The 21,714-nt window shown below is 48.0% G+C and overlaps 7 protein-coding genes across 7 annotated transcripts; 4 read left to right on the forward strand and 3 right to left on the reverse strand.

The window, feature by feature from the left end:
• Positions 1 to 219: 219 nt before the first annotated feature.
• Positions 220 to 5,674, forward strand: PEX2_087070 (DNA ligase (ATP) DNL4; the record flags this gene model as incomplete). The annotated part of the gene is made up of 11 exons (XM_016745977.1): positions 220 to 371; positions 541 to 909; positions 1,314 to 1,549; positions 1,604 to 2,083; positions 2,278 to 2,377; positions 2,440 to 4,538; positions 4,600 to 4,731; positions 4,781 to 4,913; positions 4,975 to 5,080; positions 5,149 to 5,593; positions 5,655 to 5,674. 11 exons carry the CDS (start codon positions 220 to 222, stop codon positions 5,672 to 5,674), a joined length of 4,272 nt encoding a protein of 1,423 aa, XP_016601582.1.
• Positions 5,675 to 7,014: 1,340 nt separating this feature from the next.
• On the reverse strand, positions 7,015 to 8,460 carry PEX2_087080 (uncharacterized protein; the record flags this gene model as incomplete). Its single annotated transcript, XM_016745978.1, has 1 exon — positions 7,015 to 8,460. One exon carries the CDS (start codon positions 8,458 to 8,460, stop codon positions 7,015 to 7,017), a length of 1,446 nt encoding a protein of 481 aa, XP_016601583.1.
• Positions 8,461 to 11,661: 3,201 nt separating this feature from the next.
• On the reverse strand, positions 11,662 to 11,979 carry PEX2_087090 (uncharacterized protein; the record flags this gene model as incomplete). The annotated part of the gene is made up of 1 exon (XM_016745979.1): positions 11,662 to 11,979. One exon carries the CDS (start codon positions 11,977 to 11,979, stop codon positions 11,662 to 11,664), a length of 318 nt encoding a protein of 105 aa, XP_016601584.1.
• Positions 11,980 to 13,707: 1,728 nt separating this feature from the next.
• PEX2_087100 (putative C6 transcription factor (NirA)) lies at positions 13,708 to 16,486 on the forward strand (the record flags this gene model as incomplete). Its single annotated transcript, XM_016745980.1, has 5 exons — positions 13,708 to 13,788; positions 13,847 to 13,901; positions 13,956 to 14,916; positions 14,968 to 15,336; positions 15,388 to 16,486. 5 exons carry the CDS (start codon positions 13,708 to 13,710, stop codon positions 16,484 to 16,486), a joined length of 2,565 nt encoding a protein of 854 aa, XP_016601585.1.
• Positions 16,487 to 18,636: 2,150 nt separating this feature from the next.
• Positions 18,637 to 19,062, forward strand: PEX2_087110 (uncharacterized protein; the record flags this gene model as incomplete). Its single annotated transcript, XM_016745981.1, has 1 exon — positions 18,637 to 19,062. The coding sequence occupies one exon, from the start codon at positions 18,637 to 18,639 to the stop codon at positions 19,060 to 19,062; it is 426 nt and encodes a 141-aa protein (XP_016601586.1).
• A 358-nt stretch (positions 19,063 to 19,420) lies between these two features.
• On the forward strand, positions 19,421 to 20,802 carry alg3 (dolichyl-P-Man:Man(5)GlcNAc(2)-PP-dolichol alpha-1,3-mannosyltransferase; the record flags this gene model as incomplete). The annotated part of the gene is made up of 3 exons (XM_016745982.1): positions 19,421 to 19,547; positions 19,611 to 20,134; positions 20,200 to 20,802. The coding sequence occupies 3 exons, from the start codon at positions 19,421 to 19,423 to the stop codon at positions 20,800 to 20,802; spliced, it is 1,254 nt and encodes a 417-aa protein (XP_016601587.1).
• A 129-nt stretch (positions 20,803 to 20,931) lies between these two features.
• PEX2_087130 (putative eukaryotic translation initiation factor eIF1a-like protein) lies at positions 20,932 to 21,411 on the reverse strand (the record flags this gene model as incomplete). The annotated part of the gene is made up of 2 exons (XM_016745983.1): positions 20,932 to 21,037; positions 21,101 to 21,411. 2 exons carry the CDS (start codon positions 21,409 to 21,411, stop codon positions 20,932 to 20,934), a joined length of 417 nt encoding a protein of 138 aa, XP_016601588.1.
• Between the last annotated feature and the right edge of the window lie 303 nt (positions 21,412 to 21,714).

Here is a 21,714-nt window from a genome sequence, read left to right on the forward strand (position 1 = left end):
AAACGGAGATCGCATTCGGAATAAAGGAAGCTACGGGTCCTCTGCAGAAATTTCGTGATCAAGTTCTAACCGAAGAACTTGCTTGCAACCTGCCACTTCTGTCAATACAAACACACGGCTGACTACACGCTAAGTCACCTTCGGGTCCCGGTTATAGAGCAGCTTGGCACTTAGAATGGTATGAACTGCGCGCAACGGAGGCCTAATCAATGTAACTAAATGTCGTCAAAATCAATCAAAGTGATCTCTCTCAGCAAGAATGTTGGTCGTCTCAGTCAGCTGTACAAACGGGTGAAGATGGAGAACGTGAAGGTTCTCCTTGCCCGAGAAGTCGGAACTGTTAAGGCCCGAAAAATACACTCCGCACTGGGGTATGTGTGTTAATTACTTAAGTAACAGACTAATAGGGTCTTAGGATATAGACATGAATGAGCGAAGTGGGATGCAGTCGAAGAGTGAGAAAGGTTATATATCGTTCTTCATAATGCTTCCAGAATCCGACATAAGCATCGTCATTCTGACCAATTCAATTGGGCTTAGAGACCCGGCCTGCTGGATCCACGAACTCCTTATAGAGACTCTAGTGGATGACTTTGTGGTGGAAATCAGAAATAAAGAAGCAGGCACGCTGCAAGTTGCTTTCCAGGCCCTGGACTCACAGGTTTGGGATCTACAACATCACGAGCATGACACTTTCATTTGGCTTCTTTCCTGGGACAAAATCGTGAAACGAGCCCGATTTCCGTACGCGGGGAAAGGAGTGTGCACTTTGATCTTCCAGACTGGTTCAGATGTAAGAATAGACGGGCTCCTGTGGCCCCATGACCCGAATCTTCCGGCTCAAGAGCAACTTTTCCGTAAGTTTGGGAGTGTTAAAGTAGCCAAGCATGAAGTGCAAGAATCTGCCGTGTAAGTGTCGAAAGCTATGTTACAATATATGGTTGAGAACCGAGTATTGAAACCCTCGGGAAATACATGGACCGCTACGGCAGTCGCATATTGAGCGTAGTAATTGATGTCCGCACAGATTGTTCTTAGTTAGAGTTATGCATATTCATTGATCATACCATACCTTGCTGTACACCTTGATTTCTGTCAGTAAACCATTTTTAAGCGGTATGGCCTGCTGTGGGGGTGGGGGTTTGACACTCTTTTGCTGAAAATCAAAGTCAATAGGATCGAAGTCCCAAATCAAGTCAATAGTTTATGGTTGATTTGACCGAGATCTACGGAGTACACAGGGCAATGTTCTCTATTAATAGCAGGCGGGGTTGACTGGTGGATACATCATATCTCACCACACACCATTATAGCCCCCAGACTTCCCATCGTCTTCTAGATATGCCGAATTTGTACAAGGACCTCAGGCTTGCTATCGAGAATGGCGACACTGAAACAACTACTAAGTTGCTGGATAACGGTCTTGGTATAGAGGATCATCATTTTCGCACTGCAACAGTGAACAAGTACATCGACATTGTAGAGCAGTTCTTGTCTCGTGGCTGGGGCATTCACACCGATATGAGCAACACAGCACCATCAGCGCTAGGTAAGTATCAAATATTTATCATACCCAATAGGGAAGCTTACAGTATTGTACTAGGTATACCTTTGAAGATGTGGGACTTCCCAAGTGGTTTCTCAGCCACGGCGCGGACCCAAACAAAAGGTGCCGTGTTCGGAACTGCACGCCATTATCCTACGCGGTCCGGGATGGTTCTTTTAATGCCATCAAGCTTCTTTTTGAAAATGGAGGTCAAGTCCAAGATGGGCAGCTTTTGCATTACGCCGCGATGCGAACCCAAAATGACAACCACGAAACAGTTAATTTACAATCAAGATCCCGACTATAACAAGCTATGTGTAAACAAACTGCTTGACGAGGGAACCCTAGAATATTCTATGAGCGAAAGCAGTGGGCTTGGCACTCCATTACACTACGCCGCTCGGTCTGGTTCAGCAAAAATGGTGACATTCCTGGTAGAGCAGGGCGGAGCTCCTGATCTTCAAGATCCTTACCGTCGGACACCAATCAGTTATGCGATTCGTAACGGGCATCATGACATTGAACAATTCTTGAAGAGTAGGATGGATGCAGATATAAACTTAGCGCAAAGCATCTGAGAGTACACTGTGATCTCCAAATACATGTACTGTGAATCTGTCGTCTTGGATAGTTCGAGTTCGGAGGAAATGAGTGGAGCCATCTCTTATCTTATCAGCAGTGTAGCCTACAATTATCTGGGGTAGTGCAGCCTTGCAACTTCCAACTTCCAGAACTTAACTTCTCCTACTTAACTTCTCCTAGCATGGATTCCGACGAAATTTTAGGCCAGGATCTCCTGAAGCCAGAGAACGAAGAAGATCTAGACGAAAAGTGAGCCCCTAACTAACTCATGACACTAAGCTTCTGGGTAGATGACTGATAGCGTTTGGCAGATACCCCAACAGACCTCACAACCGGGCCCCGACACTGCCGTTCCACGATCTGTACCTCAACCTATTTAATCCACTGAGTGAGCTCAAGAAGAAGCCGTCAGGGCCTGCTCCAGCTCGCCGAAAGGTTGGTCCTCATGGCAAAGGTGCTACGAGTCTCAACCCGTTCGAGCGCCGGCGCGATGTAATTGAGCGCTTCATTTCGCGATGGCGCAAGGATGTCGGCGACGATATTTACCCCGCCCTTCGATTGATTCTTCCCGACAAAGACCGTGATCGACCAATGTACGGGGTCAAGGAGAAGGCTATCGGCAAGATGCTCGTCAAGACCATGAAGATCAACAAAGAATCAGAAGATGGATACAATCTTCTAAATTGGAAGCTTCCAGGCCAGGGTGCTACGACACGCATGGCGGGTGATTTTGCTGGAAGATGCTTTGATGTTCTCTCGAAGCGGCCTATGCGGACCGAGCCGGGCGACATGACAATCGACGAGGTCAATGAGAAGCTAGATAAGCTATCTGCTGCCTCAAAGGAGGATGAACAATTGCCAATCTTAACGGAGTTCTATCGGCGGATGAACCCCGAAGAGCTTCTCTGGCTCATCCGAATTATACTTCGGCAGATGAAGGTTGGTGCTACCGAGCGAACACTCTTTGATGTTTGGCATCCAGATGCCCAGAATCTGTACAGCATATCTAGCAGTCTGCGACGTGTTTGCTGGGAACTGCATGATCCCAATATCCGGCTTGAGGGAGAGGAGCGCGGTATTGCGTTGATGCAATGCTTCCAGCCTCAGCTGGCCCAATTTCAGATGCATTCATTTGAGAAAATAATTGCTCGTATGAAACCCGCAGAAGATGATAACGTGTTTTGGATTGAGGAGAAAATGGACGGTGAGCGTATGCAACTCCATATGGCGCCTGACGATTCAACCAAAGGTGGTCGGAAATTTGGCTTCTGGTCGCGCAAAGCGAAAGAATATACCTATCTTTATGGGAATGGAATTTATGATGAGAACGGCGCTCTGACAAGGCATCTGAAAGATGCTTTCGTGGATGGAGTACAGAGCATTATTCTCGACGGTGAAATGATCACCTGGGATCCTGAACAGGATGCCATGGTTCCCTTCGGCACGCTCAAAACCGCGGCACTGGCGGAACAACGAAATCCTTTCTCAAATGGTCCACGACCCTTGTTCCGTATTTTTGATATCTTACATCTTAATGGGCGTGATCTAACGAAGTATACCCTTCGTGATCGTCGTAATGCCCTGGAGAAAACTGTCCGACCTGTCCATCGCCGGTTTGAAATTCATCCTTACGAGGAAGCCACTACCACCACAGAAGTCGAAGCAGCTCTGCGGAAGGTCGTTGCTGAGGCGTCAGAAGGTCTCGTGTTGAAGAACCCGCGCTCTCCATATCGACTAAACGAACGCCATGACGACTGGATGAAAGTCAAACCAGACTATATGACCGAATTTGGAGAATCCCTTGACGTTGTTGTAATTGGCGGATACTATGGCTCGGGTCATCGAGGAGGGGCGCTGTCCAGTTTTCTCTGCGGACTACGAGTCGATGACAGCACACAAGCAGCGGAAAAATGCTGGTCCTTTTGTAAAGTCGGTGGCGGTTTCACTGCAGCTGACTACCAGGAGGTCCGCCATCATACAGAGGGCAAGTGGAAGGCGTGGGATGCGAAGAAGCCTCCGACTACCTTTATCGAACTGGCGGGTGGGGACGCCCAACATGAGCGTCCAGATATGTGGATCAAACCATCCGATTCAATTGTGTTGTGTGTGAAAGCTGCCTCTGTCGCGATCAGTGACCAATTCCGCATGGGATTGACACTGCGCTTTCCTCGCTTTAAGAAATTGCGCAAGGACAAGGATTGGAAAAGCGCGCTCTCAGTTCAGGAGTTCCTTGACCTAAAGTCCAATGCAGAGCAAGAACACCGGGAGAAAGATTTCTCTGTTGATAACTCTCGAAAGAAGCGAGTAAAGAGGACCACTAAGAAACCACTGACGGTTGCTGGGTACGACAATAATGTCGATGTCCAGTACCTTGGACCTTCTGGGCATGTTTTCGATGAGCTTAACTTCTGTATGTGGTTTGATCCTGTTCCATTCCTATCATACATAAGACTAATACAATGGGCTTCTAGTCATAATGACCGAGTCGACCATCCCAGAAAAGAAAACAAAACTTCAACTGGAACAACTCGTGAAGGCTAATGGTGGCAAGATCTACCAAACCAGGACAGCTGCGGTAGAGACACTCTGTGTTGCCGAGCGGAGTGAGTTTCATTCTACACGGATAAAATAATCACACTAATGTTTCGGCAGGAACGGTCAAAGTGGCCTCATTACAAAAGAGTGGAGAGCAAAACATCATTCGACCATCTTGGCTTATCGACTGCATCAAACAGAATGAAATAGATGCAGGCCTGCCAGATCTTCTTCTCCCGTTCGAGCCAAGGTACGTTCTGATTGCCAAAGGAGATGCACATGCAAGGGGCTGATATGTATCGATTCTATAGACACATGTTTTTCATGACAGAGGACAATGAGGAAGAAGTCGCAGCAAATGTCGACAAATTCATGGACAGCTATGCTCGAGATACAACTGTCGAAGAGCTCAAGGATGTATGACACCCCCGGAGGAATAGTGAGAAACAACCATGGCTTTTGCTAACAAGTATTCGATCTGACAGATATTTAAGCAAATGGAAAAAAACGAAGAGCAGCCCGACCATGTCCCGGATCCAGAAACCATTCAGAGAGTCGAGGCTCGGATCCAGGAAAAAGTTAACGCTGGTTACACAGTACCCTGTGGATGGCTCTTCCGAGGCTTGAAGTTTTATTTCTACTCGAACGGGAGTCAGCCGGACGAACCAGCCTCCCGAGAACTGAGAAAGGAGGACCAACGCCTCCACTTCGCCTGCAACACCGCCCGGTTTGCAGGCGCGGAGAGTGCCAGCTCATTGAAGAGCTCGGGCACCACACATGTGATAGTTGATCCGGAGACTGTGTCTTCGGCGGACATATCATCTCTCCGGAAGTCTCTGGCCGAGAAGCCGGGCGCGAAAATGCCGCATCTTGTTAGCGTGAGCTGGGTGGAAGAATGCTGGAAAAATGGCACTTTGCTAGATGAAGAGAGTAAGTTACATGCCCGTATTTTTGGCCTTTTTGGGCGTTCTAACATGTGCTATGGTGGCAGGGTTCCCGGTTCCGCGATGAATAAGAGCTGAATTCAAATCGTGTGATGAATCATGCTGTTCTTTCATTTTCTAATTTCCTCTTTGGTCGCTGGACATGCCCGTGTCTGTGCAAAATGAGCGAGCCGAAATCAACCACGAAGTACCATAAGTCACATTCTATGATCATCTGACTTTGCTTGAGCGAGCCAGCGAGGCTATAATAGACTGGAGAATACCACCGTAACCGAAATGACCTACCCCTTAGGCCAGTAAACCACTCTCTGGCTAGACACGCCGTATCATTTGAAACCTGTGGCTATTATGATGGCCAAAGAGCCCAATATAAAGCGACCGAGGTTCATCAGGCCACGCGGGGTGATCTCATGTTATGCCCACGTGGGATGCAAGATGACATCACAATACAGAATGTTCAAAGTCAATCTAAGATTTCCTAAACCAGAGTCTACTATGTACGGAGAAAGTATAGCCACTTGAGTACAACATAGGCTGTCTCCAGTATCATCTTCAACTTTCTTAGGTGCACTCTCTTGGCAACCTTTGTGGTATATCTCTTGTCTTCTAGCCAGAAGGGCGAGCAATAACCACACAAAGCAAACAAATCATAGGAAGCCTAGGCCGGCCTAGATTGTAAAAAAGCGACCACAATGACTACAGTATGTCGCGTCACCAGTTACGCATGTTTTTCTCGATCCTTGAAGCCCTAATTGCCCATGCACGCTAGTCTAGATTGGGGTTTCTCCGGAGTATCGTAGGCTCTGTATTGTTCTTTCACATAGTATTCGGGACAAAGGATAAGGTGTATTATAGAGTCATGGAACCATGTAACCGTAACGGTAAGATATTGAATAAATAAGATTACAGGAACATTAATACTCCGAGCCAAGTCCTAACATGGTATAGTATATTTTGGCATTAGGGTTCGAGAAACAATCGGAGGGAGTGCATGATGACGCCAGTACCTAACCTAGTCCTTAAGATTGGCTTTCCCATATAGTATGCTGTTTTTATTACAATTACAAGGCAAAAAAAGCTTAATTTATTTCAATATTTGATTTGAGTTGAATAGATATCTCAGGTAGTGATCGAAAGATCGATCCGAAAAAAAGACGGAAAAAGCAGCCATAGAAAAAGCATGGCGCTGTCAAGGTAGAAATGGGGGGTATGTAACAGAAGAGAGAAAATATGTGCGCCGAGCAGGACACCGTCCTAATCCAACGCCGCGCTTGCAGAGGATAACCGAAATAAAAAGAAAAAAGAAAACAAAGATTTATGTACTGAAGTGAAGTGACCAAAAAGGGAGATGTATCGACCCATATCTTGCGCTCGGCGCTAAGACGGGGCTTTATCAAAACCTTTAGTTCACTGGGCGGAGACGCCCACCCATCGGGCCGGAATGGCGTTGTCATCACTGTCCTCGTATTGTCCCGATAAGTGGTAATTTGTCTTGCGCGCTGGCAGCCAAATGCGCGCACGGGCGGGGATGTCGTCGCGGAGTTTGCCGCTACGTCGCATGTTCATTTCGAGAACCACCACGCGCAAGAAATCGCTGTTCTCACGAATTTCGCGCTGGCGTGACATGGATGGAACCTCCGGGACGAAAGTGACGTATTTCTGGTCCTTGCTTGCGATGTGGAAATTGCTTCGCCGGTTCCCACGGCCGCCGGCTCGACGATATGTCTGCATTTGGATCGAGACGGGGCTACTGGAATTCTGAGGCTTGTCGTGGGGATGGTCATGATAGACATACATCTCTGCCGGTGACATCGGAGTTGGGTTCATCGGGGATGGATTCAAGTAGCGTCGTAGTGCTGGAGATGGCGTTTCTTGCATCGGCAAAGGTCGGCGATCATCAGTCATCTCTGGGGTGATGGTGAAAAGAGACCGGGTGAGGAAATCCTCTGGTTGAACGGAAGGGGTGGCAAATGTCGAGACTGACTGCGCAGCGGATTTGATGGCCCGTAAAGATGCTGTGAGGTTCGATTTGAAGGTAGATCCGAGGCGCCCAAATGATGCAGCTCGCTTTGCGGGTACTGTGTCGGGTGTAGTGGGCTCATCGTCATCATTCTTGATCTCAATGAATTCACATTCATCGAGTTCGGTTACAAGCAAAGGATGGTCCAAGGCACATTCTTCGCAGTGCGAGTACCGAGGCTGTCGTCTCTCCGGTGGACTTCGATAGCTAGAAGGGCTTGGCGGCGAGAGAATACTGGACGGTGATGCCAGGTCATGTTCTAATGACGGCATCGAATCGCTTGATGTTGACCGCACTGATAGTGGTGATTCTTGCTCGGACTCGCTGCAAGGCAGGTGTTTCTCGTTGTCGTTATCGGGTGGACTGAGAAGGATGTCAAGAGGGGAGTAGGCGGTCCCATCCAGGAAATTATCTTCTTTCGACCTGATATCTTCCTGCAGCATGCGTCTAAAGTCCTCTTCATGATTTCCACGAGGCAGTTTCCGAGGTCTGCGAGTGGTCCAGTTTCGTCTCGGGACGGGAATGGCTGTTGCATCTAACATCGAGGTGAATGACGTAGGGATGGGGCGGTCATTGGACGAGCTGGAAGAGGACCGGCGAGAGGTTTCTGAGGTTTTAGATAAGGTACGTGGACGAGTATCGCGACGTGCTGATAGAGTCCGCGAGCCACGCTTTGGAGGAATTACCACTGGGATAGTGTTGATCGATCCACGGGTCTCAGTGGAAGTGGGGAGGCCAGAACAATCCGACGGGGTGAATGAGTTCATCCCAGGAGACTGAAATGGTTTCTGCGGCGGCGCCGAGCTGAATAGAAATGCTCTTGGGACCATCATGTTGACTGTTGTTTCGCCACACGACCACAGTTGCTATCGAGGCCTTGACCGGATGAAGCGCTCTGGTCGAGTGTCTGAGCGAGATACATGGATGAAGGAGAAAACTGTGGGAAGGGAGAGGCTCCCAGGAAGTCTGACGAGAGAGGACCAGCAGCCAATCCGAGGGTGTATGTGTTGGCCCAAAGAGATGTAAGGGAAGCGGATAGGGCCGTGAGACAAGGGTATGCAGGCACACACGCGAGCGGATAAGGTGATAGAGAAAGGCGATAAGGTGAGAGATTCGAGAGAAATATGAATAGGAGGTAGGAGGATATGTTAAATGTGTAGGAAGGAGGATAATAGAAAGAAATAGAGAAGAGATGTAGAAGTCAATTAAGATAGAGAGAGAGAGAGATATGGGGGGAGAAAGTGGTGATCTCAGATAGATAAGCCGTATTGGGCAGGTAAACGCATGTAAAGATCACGAGAGGCGCAGAACAGTAATTTATTTTACGGTCTAAATGATTGGTTGTGCGGGGGACAATGCCGGGATCCGGATTTTGTCCGGCGATTGAAACGGTATTATTGCCGTACTTTTTAATACAATTCCCATTACTCATGGAACATTCCGCCGGTGGAGTCCGGAAGGGAAGGAATATTTTTTTTTATTTTTAGTATTTTATTTTTTCTTGGTTGACAGATACTATATGACTTGCAATATATGTACTCTACAACGTATGATTAGCTCAATGTAGTAAGACATACATATGCACTCTGTATATCTGTACATGTAATAGATAAATGTATATGAAAACGAATCACAGTCATCTCAACCTTTTCAAATCAGTGTTGAATAAGATGTGTGGGCCCTTTAAGGTTGCTTTTAGTGCGGTGCGGGCAGATGCACACCGTTCTCCCCAGAATCAATATTGAAAAAAGGGAAGATCGATTTTTAGCATTTTTATCGTTTCAATGAATCTTGTTAATTGCTTATATTTTACGGAATAAGAAATGATAAACAAAATTATGTACGGAGTACCTGAGTCACTTTGATAGATCGACAGGAGCTCCGAGGCTCCTCCGGTTCCTTCAGATTTAAGGGGGAAAAACATTAAAAAGGAGCGGGTGGCTGCAGTGTCCCAAAACGTCAAGTCGAAGAGACCCGACGTGGCTAGTGGAGCGCCTTAAGCGAAAATAATTGCATTAATAATTGCGGTGAAGCCCCTATATTCTTCCCTATTTTGTTTCTTCGCTATATTGGTGGCTTGTACGGAGTAATTGCGGCTTAATAATCATGTTGCGACTCATCGCACTTCCAAGTTTGGATCATTGCTTCCGAAGCACTCCGTACTCCGTAAACAATTGCCTATTTAATTATTTAAATATTCGATGTCAACTGTGTTATACATGCAAACATTGAGATAGGCCTTGAAAATCAAAACAACAGAGGACCCACCTACATTGTTACCTGAACATCCTTCTTTAACCGTTCGAAGCAATTTCATAGATATGAATTACAAACACACATCAAAATGCCCACAGTCCCAAAAAGCAAAGTTGAGACGTGGCTGGTGGAGCGCCTTTAGCGGGTAGTTGCGGTGAACCCTTATACGAGGTATACCTGGTTTTTTCTGTCTTTTTGTGAGATTAGGCAGTCATACATGGATGGTTTTATTGTGATTTGGCCTTATCTATTCGGTCTGTTTTGCTTGCGGATATGTACCGGATAATCCCTGGGCCCTCGAAACCACCCTCCATTTTAGTGCTCACCACTTGCCGCTTTTGGACCTTAAAAGTAAAATTGAGCACCCTATTATTCTATGTTGTACGGAGTACGGAGTATTAAAAAAAGGATTGGCTTCGTTATCGCAACCGTTTGTTTTAGTGATATTTTCCTACAGAGGATATATCCGTGAACCGACTTTTTTTTTATATATATAGCTATGAACGGCACGATACGTTCCAGCAGTCAATCTCAATTCTAGCCAAGATAATTGCTTTTTAAATTGCAGTCTTGGGTTTTAAAAACATCGTTCGGGTTGTTGATCCTTTATGGCACTCCCGGTAACGTATCCGACAATAATGGGAAGGCTGGGGCCTACAATCTACACGGTGGATCATAACCGACCGGATACTTCTCACCCCCCATATGTGCACCCAACCCAGTATAGACAGATCTATTGAACCTCTACACCAGAACCTGCGCCTGGAACATCTTATCAATATCCTCCAGCGGCCTTCCCTTTGTCTTAGGCACAACAACTATACAAAAACCAATGCCGTAACCAAGAACCCCCCATAAATAAACGTCACACGGCCGCCGATACTAGCCTGTACATAGCGGTTGACAAAGTTGATCGGAACCGATGTTGAGAAGCTGCCTATAGAAACGAGAAAGATGGCACGCTCACACAACTGACCTGTTCCTACTTCACCGGTGACGATCTAGTATCCCGGTCCCTAAGTAAAGCCGTAAATGCAGTACCAAAGAATCAGAAGGGCGGCACAGGCATTCTTGGCTTGCAGCGATAGGTTGGTTACAATGCTGCTTGATTCGATGGCACTACCCGTTGCTATCATTTTCGCTGCTAGTCCGATCGAGCTGAGAACCAGTCACCAGTGACGACCTAGTTGGTTGAAGGTTACGAATGTGATGATGTGACTGGCGAATGAGCATCCAGTGACTAGGACGTTCGTTCGGGGGGGATCAGGGAAGCCGAGTTGTTCCATGAAGGTCACGATCAATTTTTGGATAAATGAGACACCTTAGGCTTTTTGTAAGGTTTGAACGCTCATGCATGCGATCGTTCGGGGGAAGTTAGTCCCCTTGAAACAGTCTAGAAGGGTGGTGGCTTTGTGAAGTTCTCTGTGTTATTCGATTTGGAGTTTGAGTATTTCGACTTCTTGTTCGATGTTATCTTTTTTGTAGAGCTTTCTCATCACCTCTTTTACTTCTTGGTATCTGTGTTTATACATAAGCCGCAGTGGTTCGGGGAGAAATTGTAACGCTATGAGATATCCGAGTGAGACAAACAATTGACAGCAGATAACGATACTATCTATCATGTTAGCTACACGTAGACAAAGAATGAAAAATAAGCTCAATACAGATATAGCCATTTATCAGTGCGATTCCGTGACAGGTACACTACCAATGTGGCAATGAACACCCCGAGCGAAGTGAAGAATGAGTAGAGCGCAAGGAACACTCCTAGAAAAGAGTTAGATATGGCCAGAACAAAGGTTAACGGCTGCAAGGCATGACAGACCTCGAACACTCAGATGGATAAGTGGGAACAACATTTGAAGCAAGTCCAATGCCAGAATAAACAACGATTCTACCGACAACCATCTGTCAAGAAGAAACATCACAGTGCTGGCTTCTAACACAAAACCAAGCATGACGAGTAGCGATAGGACCAGGAACCCAGCCTTGCAAACATATTTCGAAGTATAATTGGAGCAATAATACAGCCAATGATGAGGCCAACTGAACCAGTGCCAGTCCCAACAGACAGATTTTCCGATGCAATGCTCCATTCATCCAGTGCTGAATTGTACGAGCCATATTTGCGCTTGAACTCGGAGATTCCTAGGGCGCCACCCCACCATCCATTATTATAGCCAAACCCAAGGGCGCCGAGGGAGGAAGTGAATCCAACAAATGCTATGCCCCGATTCAAGTCTTCGTATATGGGGAGATTTCTCAGGGCAGCTAACATGTTGGGTAGATGACAGGCAATTGTGACTGGTGAGCTGAGGGATAATTGATAGCAAGTTGCTTTAATATACATTTATATGCATTTAAACTCATACTTTCTTTTGACTCCCGTGCTTTACCTAGGTGATCTAGCTTCGAAACCTTAGTCTAGTGTACTCCGGGAAATTCGCGGGGAAATGAGTGGTAAGTATAACCACCGGGGTTCTCATTAAGGCAATGGGAGCCGAACCTTCTTGTCCCAGTCTAGTTGGGAACTACAGAGAGGTATACAAGGCGATGGTGGATTTTTGACCTTGTTAAAATATGTAATTCAAGTACCGCATCGCATTTTGGGAATGATATCAAATTATCTTCGTCGTCTCAAGCAAAACCATGCCATCACTCATCACTATAATCGTTCAATCTGCTACCCTAAAAGCATTCGCCAATATCACTGTTCAAATACTACAACATTTGGGTTTGACTCGCTATGAGAGGAACATTCAGTCAATAATATATATCATGTTTGAAGAACCACTTCAATTGTAAATCAACTTGGGTTTCATGTTGCATATATAGCCTCTCGCAATCCCTCACAGTTAATAACTAGTGCGTATCAATTTCGTAGGAAGGTCGTACATGGATAGAATGAGCATATATGATCTTTTGGCCTAGCGGTTAATTACCCTTATGTAATCCCTTAGGAGTACCTAGCGGCCTAAGCAGCATACAGGATTACAATCAAGCTCGTGCTGATATCTACTGCAGTTCAAATTAGACCCCACCAGGGAAAATCCGGTACGATACACACAATTTATGTAACCTCATCAGTCTATGTAACCCAGGGTTGAATCCTTCAGGCGGAATCCGAAACATGTACGGAGTATCGGAGATAATATCCTAAGAATCACTTGGCATGCGTCCAAATAATGTTCCATTCACTACAATAATTATATCGATATAAATTATATGGAATGAGCGAATAATAGACAAAACTACCATAAGTTTTCGGAGATGTACCCCACGTGAAGACATTAGTCAGCAGCTTATCAAAATGGACATCCCGACACCTGCACAGCCATCCAGAGGCCGGCGATAACCACATCTTGCGTCGTCCTGCTTGCATCCAATCATTTCAAGGGCGTCACCAATCTCCAATCTTACCAACTTTTGCACTGAGCTTGCCCCCGCCTCCACTGCGGGTCATTGCAATCGTGGGGTACATCATTCCTTCTACAATTGCCACCAGGCCTGTGTAGATCTTCAAGCGTAGCGGGTGCGTTGATATTTCCTTGTTGTAAGGTGCAATTTCCGATATTAGCGCCTGGCTAGACGGACTGGATTGCCATGGATGGTCCGGAATACTAACATGCCGATATAGCCGCCGTGTGCACCCTCGATCTAGCAAGCCAGCATGTTCTATTAATGAGCCCTGTACTCTAAAAGATGGACATCTCATGTCGAGGTTTAGACCAGTCACCGGCAAACACGACACTAGGCATGCAAAGAGACCCCGCGGAGAAACCGTCATACGCACTTGAATCGTACCTATCAAAATATCTGAAATCATGAGCGCCGAACGTGTCCAACCGTCCAAAAGACGATGCGTCAGCACAGCCTGTGTCGCCTGCCGCAAAAGGAAGTCAAAGGTTGGACTTTCATATTCTGATATCGAGATGTCACATTACTAATAATTTCTGCGGGTAGTGTGATGGAAACCTGCCCAGCTGTGCAGCTTGTTCCTCGGTATATCATACACCCTGTATGTATCTCTTTTACAAAGAGCAATACTAGCATTGCTCACCCTTCATCATAGGTGTATATGATCCAAACTCGGATCACCGCCGCAAAGGTGTTTACAAGAAAGACACCGATACATTGCGGACTCGAAACACCACCCTACAGACATTGATACAGGCAATATTAAACTACGAGGAAGCGGATGCTTTCGAATTAGTACGCCAGATTCGCTCTTGTGATGATCTCGAAGATGTAGCTGCTTCGGTGATCGCCCAGGAGAAGGGGCTCATGTCTACGGACAAAGCAGCAAAGGAGTCAGCCAGCAATGAGAATATAGTTGAAATAGATCAATTCGAGTCAGAGCTGGCTGGCAAGATGAGTGAGCTCATGCTTGACGGTTCTCGCAAATTTATTGGAGGTACCTCAAACCTCATCTTCTTGCCGCCAGGGTCCGAGCTACAGGAGTCTACTTCGATTCAAAACAGCCTCGCCTTCGATGCCGATAAAACACACGCTGTGAGCCGGTGGACCGAAGTCACAGAAGACGACTCCCTAATCAGTCATCTGATGACCATGTACTTTACATGGCACTATCCGTTCTTCACTACCCTGTCCAAGAATATGTTCTATCGGGATTATATCCGCGGTGTTTCCAGTTCATATTGCTCTGCATTACTCGTCAACGCTATTCTAGCTCTGGGTTGTCATTTCAGCTCATGGCAAGGTGCTTTTGATGATCCCCAGAATCCTGCAACAGCGGGAAATCATTTCTTCAAAGAGGCGAAGCGACTCGTATTGGAAAATGACGAACATGAGAATGCAAAGCTTTGCACTGTCCAGGCATTCGCACTTATGTCTGTCCGAGAGGCGGGATGTGGCCGTGAAGGGAAAGGCTGGGTCTATAGTGGGCTCAGTTTCCGCATGGCTTTTGATTTAGGGTTAAATCTCGATTCGGCAAATCTTGGGGCGCATAACCTCAGCGACGAAGAGATTGATGCTCAGCGGATCACCTTTTGGGGTTGCTATCTCATTGACAAGTCAGTCTCCATTGCTCTTATTATCTATGATTCCTCCCTAACACTTTACAGATGCTGGTCAAATTACCTTGGTCGGCAACCCCAGTTGACTTCGGCCAACGCCAATGTGCCCAAGTTTGATGTATTGCCACAAGAGGAAATGGAGTTATGGTCGCCCTACACTGATTCTGGAGTTGGTCACGAGCACACGCAACCATCACGAACCAGGGCTGTTGCGCTCCAGATATCCAAACTCTGTGAGATCAGCAGCGATGTACTTGTGTTCTTCTACCATCCAACCGAACTCGAACACTCCCAGCCCAAGCAGTCGGAACTAAAGAAATTGAGCGATGTTCACACCCGGCTTGAGGCGTGGAAAACCAAATTGCCCAGGGAACTGATGGCAAAAGAAGGACAGCTACCACAAGTGCTTGTCATGCAGTAAGTTGATGCCTACATACACGGTGTTGCCTCAGCTAACTCTTGCCTCAGTATGTTTTATCAGCTTCAGATAATTCATTTATACCGACCATTCTTGAAGTATACCAAAGCCACTACTCCACTTCCTTCCCATGTCTCACCTCGCAAGATATGCACGCAGGCCGCTGCGACTGTTTCCAAGCTGCTGCGCATATATAAACGCGGATATGGACTGAAACAGATCTGCAACATCGCCGTCTATATTGCCCACACTGCGTGCACTGTCCATCTTCTCAATCTCCCGGATAAAAACGCTCAGAGGGACGTGATACACGGCCTCAAGAATCTTGAAGAAATGGCAGAGGGCTGGCTCTGTGCTCGACGTACTCTCCGCATCCTCGACATATCCGCAAACAAATGGCAAGTAGAGTTACCAACCGAAGCAATATCCATCTTTGAACGAACCCACAACAAATGGGGATCCTGGGGCTCTTGGGACCAAGCGACTTCTCCCTCAACATCCGACGACTCTCCCATCGCAACCATGTTACAACCCTCTACAGGCCAAAGCCGATTTTCATCATCTGGGCCCCCATTTCCCCATTCTCACACTGAACCCGTCGCCATGGTTGATACTCAATACGGGCCCCTCGCCGCCGCCCCAATATCGTTCCCCTCCATACAAGGAATGCATCCACCTCACGCCCAACGGCCCGAGTTTGCCCCTCCCGAACCAACCTACCTCCGGCCCCAGATGGCCTACCAATTCACTCCGCTTGCAGGATCAGTTCCGGCTCCCTCTTCTCCCCATCCCAACAGATGGTACGATGGCTCTGGGGCTCATATTTCACCCCCAAATGCAACACCGACATCCGTTGCATCGCCTGTGTCTGGGTATGACGGCACCGAAAACCTGGTCGAAGAGAGCCAGGACTGGTGGTCGAGAAATGCTAGTGCGTACGGCATCGGCATGGATGGTTGGAGTGGTACTTGGAATGCTACTCCCCAAAGCCAGCCTTCGCTTATTCAATACCAGGATGGTAATCTCATGTCCGTTGCTCAGCCTCCTAGTTCTGGTGATGAGCAGCCTCAAGCCCCCGGAGGAATGTCGACAGTTGGGTCGCCCTTGGATACCGATGACACAACTGGATATGGAGATAGATGGAAATAATGCATGGAATTTGTAGTTTTTGACATATCTCGTTTGATTTTTGATACCACTTAGGGGGTTTTTGTCTTGTGCCGGCGTTTATGGATACGCCGTCTACAATTTTGTATATGTTTCAAATCTTATGATCAATTTACAGACCAGAACATTTAGAGGTGCAAGTATCAAAAGATTTGTCATAGATGATCATTAGTTCTCAAAAACCAACACCAAGGCGCAAAATGCTACTTCCAAGAGAACCATATAAAAAGAAAGAAAAAAAAGGTGCATGGGTGGTATCACTAGGCATGGATGTTAGTAAGATGATATCAATCAAAACAACAGAGTATATAGAAGAGCGTACCAAGAAATAATCAGCGACAGGCTTCTTTGCAGGCATGCCCCTTGTATCCTGGGCTGCAGCCTCAAAGACACGATATCTCCTTCCAGGACTGACGACTCTATTATCCGTAACGATGCCGTTGCTCCGACCATATTCGCCGTTACTGCGAGCGACAGTGCCACCGCCACTGGCATCTTCGCCCAGCTCAAGGATAGCGGCAACATTGCCGCAACGGTAGCAGTAGTTCGGAGCGGACCAGACAGTGACGATACCGCCATCAAACATCTCTTTGTATCCCTCCATAACAAGCTGGTGGGCACGCGCGACAAGAGACAACCCGTTGAGATGGTTGAACTGTTTGACGATATCACCACCAAAAAGGAACCCAGCCCCACGAGGACTCAATCCCCAGCCTTCAATCTCATCTGGATCTGACCAGAGCAGATCGCACATGGCACCTTCATGTGGCACCTCTTGCTTGCGGTCAATCAGCCGAATTTTATCGACAGAGTCAATGAGCGGTGACAATCCGCCGTGTACACAGAGCACCGCACCAGTCCGGCTAGTCGCGGCGCTGCCGTTGCCATCGCCGCTCGCGCCTGTCCCCGGTGCACCCGATCGTGAAGGCGCGGCGGCCTGGCCTGGGGCGGCGGAGATGTCTCGCGGCGGGGAGATGTTTCTGGAATCTGTGGATGCGTCGGAAGACGAACGCTGTCGTGCGCGGTACGTACTCATCGTGACTTCGCCTCTGGAATTCAAGACTTCTGTTTCCAGCTCGTTGTCATCGATCGGCATGCTTGATAGTGCTGTGTTGGAGGTAGGTTCTAGCTCTGAGCTCGCGCCGAGCACGATCGCGCCCAGGGCTAGGTAGTCGAACACTTCGCAGCAATACCGCCATACGTTGGCGCTGCCGTATTTGCGAATGCATTCGTCGTAAAAACCGTATACTGTTGTGATTTGGCGTGATTCGTGGTTGCCGCGGATCAGGGTGATGCGGTCGGGGTATCGGACTTTCAGACAAAGGAGGAGAAGGAAGGATTCAAGGGAGTAGAAACCACGGTCGACGAAATCGCCCATGAAAAGGTAGTTGGTATCGGGAACATCGCCGCCGACGCGGAATAGTTCCATCAAATCGTGGAATTGGCCGTGGATATCGCCGCAGATGGTCACGGGAGCGTCAACGGACACGACATTGCCTTCTTCGATCAGGAGCTCACGCGCCTTGTAGCACAGTTCGCGGACTTGGCTTTCGGGGATCAGGCGGCAGGCCCGCAGCTGCTCGATCGCCCTATTACACAAAACATTAGGTTCACGGTGAACGACGGGGTCTAGAGGGTTGAGGGGTTATTGCCATACCGGTCAAGGTCACTCATGCTGTCGAAAGAGGGAGGGAAAAGAAAGGGGGACCTGTATCGAAGTCGAGAAATCCCCAAAGAGAAATCAGATGGCTCAGTTCTCCGAAAAATACAGTCTCATCTTCGCGAAGCTATGATGCGCGACGCAGAGACTTGAGAGAAAGCGGAACATCCAATCACGCGGGAGCCAGATAAGATTAGATGCACCCAAAGCCTTCGCTGTCTTCTCTCCGCACGCTTTCCTTTGAGACACCCTTCACATTTGCTATCGGAGGTTCAGAAGCTTATCAGCTTGAACAATTCCCACTGAACATTCAATTGACCTCCTTTTCCCGCTATTTCTTCCCTTCCTATCCGACTATACCAACCAGCCCACTCCGAGCCCTCCGATGGCCTGAAAAATTCCAGAAACAGTCGGCCACGCTCACCTCGTCTCAATTGAACATCAATACTCGTGCTCTTTCACTTCATACACAATGCCGCCACATCTCCATCCTCGGTCGCGGTCAACCACCGGCCTATTCGCCGGCACCCTCCTCGCATCTCTCCTGGTTGTTGGCATGCCGCACGTCTTCCCCTGCCCGGCCCCACGACGCACCTTTGCCGATTCGGAGATGACCATGACAGCCGATGGACAACAAGTACCACACTTCCGACGCAGACGGCGTAAGGATCTTGAAGTGGGCCCAGAGGGCACTCAGCTGGGTCAGCCCACACCAGTTGTGGTGGACGAGGAGGTCTCGACATTCCTTCAAATGGAGGCGGAAGCAGAGAAACTCTCACACATCAATCGGGAATGCCCCGTTCCCAAACCCAAGGGTGTTTTAGGGGAATTATTGGGCTTCCGCGATGTCCACGCGAATGCCCAGCAGCAAACCGCCCTGTCCGAAGGAGACCAATAATGTGTGCACGTCGACACTCTCCTTCGATTCTTTTGCATTTTGTTTTCTCGGCTTGTTTAATGATACCATGGATTTTGACAATAAGGGTTAGGTGGACCGGGGGGTGTCTAGAAGGAAGACCATGCTCGAGGTCCCAATGCGAGCTAGACCTACAACATATGTATTCTCTATGTACACTGGGATGTATAAAACAAATACCAATTATATTAAGACTAGAATTAGTCAAAAGTTATATACAATTTTCTTAACTAAAAGTGTGCTACGAACTTGAATGCAACTGTATGCTTATATGTAGTAGGCGGAGCCAGCTCCGGCCACCTCGACTATTCCCTCCGTCAACTATCGAGCGTATCTCGCCATGGCATTGAAAGCCAAGAGCTTCGTCTACGACGTGCTCACCAATCAGCGGCATACAAAATGGATTGCACCTCTACTCATTCTAGGCGACGCCCTACTCTGCGCCCTCGTCATATGGAAGATCGCCTGTAAGAGCCGCGTCCAGGTGTCGCGTACTGAACCAGGCCCAGCTAACCAACCAACAACCACAGACACTGAGATTGACTGGTCGACGTACATGCAGCAAGTCTCTCTATATATTTCCGGCGAACGCGATTACCCCCTGATCAAAGGCTCGACCGGTCCCCTCGTCTACCCCGCCGCCCACGTATACATCTACACCCTCCTCTATCACCTCACCGATGAAGGTCGTGATATTCTCCTTGGGCAGGCGCTCTTCGCCGTGCTCTACCTGGCTACACTGGCTGTCGTAGTTGCCTGCTACAGACAAACGGGGGCACCTCCCTACCTTTTCCCGCTCCTTGCTCTGTCTAAACGCCTGCATAGCATATTCGTCTTGCGCATGTTCAATGATGGCGTTGCGACTTTCGCTATGTGGCTTGCTATCTATCTGTGTCTGAGACGCAATTGGACAGCGGGAATTGCAGTGTGGTCTTTTGGGGTTGCGATTAAAATGACACTGGTACTGCTTGTGCCTGCTATTGCGGTCATCACTCTTCTCAGTCTGGGGTTGGCGCGGAGTATTTCGCTTGGAGCTATGGCTGTTCTTATCCAGGTGGGTTCTTAAAGAGCCAATTGAGTTCTGGGGAGTCGAGAGTCGGCTAACGCAAGAAACTACAGGTCCTACTTGCGGTTCCTTTCCTCCAGGCTAACACTACAGGCTACCTCTCTCGGGCCTTTGAGCTATCCCGCCAATTCATGTTCAAATGGACAGTGAACTGGCGGTTTGTAGGAGAAGAAACATTTCTCTCAAGGGAGTTCTCTGTGGGTCTGCTAGTGTTGCATATATCCTTGTTGGCTATCTTCTTCATAAACTGGGTAAATTCTTCAGGGTCGAACGTGGTTCGCTTCCTCCAGGATACTCTCCAGGGACGCCAAAAGACAGTTTCACTCTCAAAATCCTTCACTATGACCGTGCTGTTGAGCTCACTGGCCATCGGCTTGCTATGCGCCAGGTCCTTGCATTACCAGTTTTTTGCATATCTCGCGTGGGCTACCCCATTCCTTCTCTGGCGTGCAGGTATCCACCCGGTTCTTATATACGCCGTATGGGCGCTGCAAGAGTGGGCTTGGAACGTTTTCCCTAGTACAAACGCAAGCTCGGCAGTTGTGGTGTTGTCGCTCACGGTCCAGGTCTTTGGCGTGTTGTTCAATGGCTCGAGCGAGGTAGATCAGAAGTTTGACAAGAGGAGCAGCCGCGGCAAGGCGACTGTCCAAAAATGAGAGATACCCCCGGCCCCAATTCACACTGAGGCGTGCATATTTCAAGAATCATTGGTGATAGCCCAGAATCCCTGTGTACCGTAGCGACTGCCATTGAACAAACGCCTGGTGCCTTTAGAAGGCGATCATTCAGTCTGACTCGTCCGAAGAAGGCATTCGGCCCACACGAGACTCTTCCTCTTCGTCGTCAGAGTCAGCAGCCATTACAACGGTCTGTTTCACGAATTCCTTGGGCCTAGGGGAAAGCAATGCCAATTAGCGAATGAGTTTGTGGCTTATCTTAATCGAAGACACATACCAAAAGGGAGCCTTCCTCCAAGCCTTCTCGTCCCTGACGATATTGACAATTTCCCCTCCAATTTTATTGTCCCGCTCCTCCTGGCCCTTGGTATCGATCACAACGTACGAGCTGCGCTTGATCCAGATAGCTGAGCGGAATCGTGCAGGCAACTCGACGAGCATCTGCTTCTTGTCTGTCTGTTCGACCAAGTAGATGTTGTTTCCGGTGGCTTTAATTGCTCGGACGATCTGCTGAGTGTCGGATAGCTCGTCTGGAGGGGTCAAGGTTCCCTCTGCTGTAGCCAGCATCTTTCGGCGAGGTGGGCCCATTGTTAAATATGCAATTTAAAATGATGGATATCGTAAATGCAGAAACAGTCAAGTGCAAGAGGAAGATGGGAAGGAAATTCTCCGGAAATAATTTGAGATCTTATCGGCGGGGCGGGTTCCCAAGGTTCCCCTGCCCGCATTTACTCCAGTTCCCAAATTGTATGGCATCAAATTATCTTTGATGACCAAAAAGGCTTATTTATACTATTCATAAATGGTCAGATACTTAATCAATGCAATCTTCTTTACGAGGTTCATCTTCAGTCTACCAAGCCATGAGTCTCCTAACATAAATGCCCGCCC

Source organism: Penicillium expansum, assembly GCF_000769745.1.
Source record: "Penicillium expansum strain MD-8 chromosome Unknown contig294, whole genome shotgun sequence".
NCBI classification, from domain to species: domain Eukaryota; kingdom Fungi; phylum Ascomycota; class Eurotiomycetes; order Eurotiales; family Aspergillaceae; genus Penicillium; species Penicillium expansum.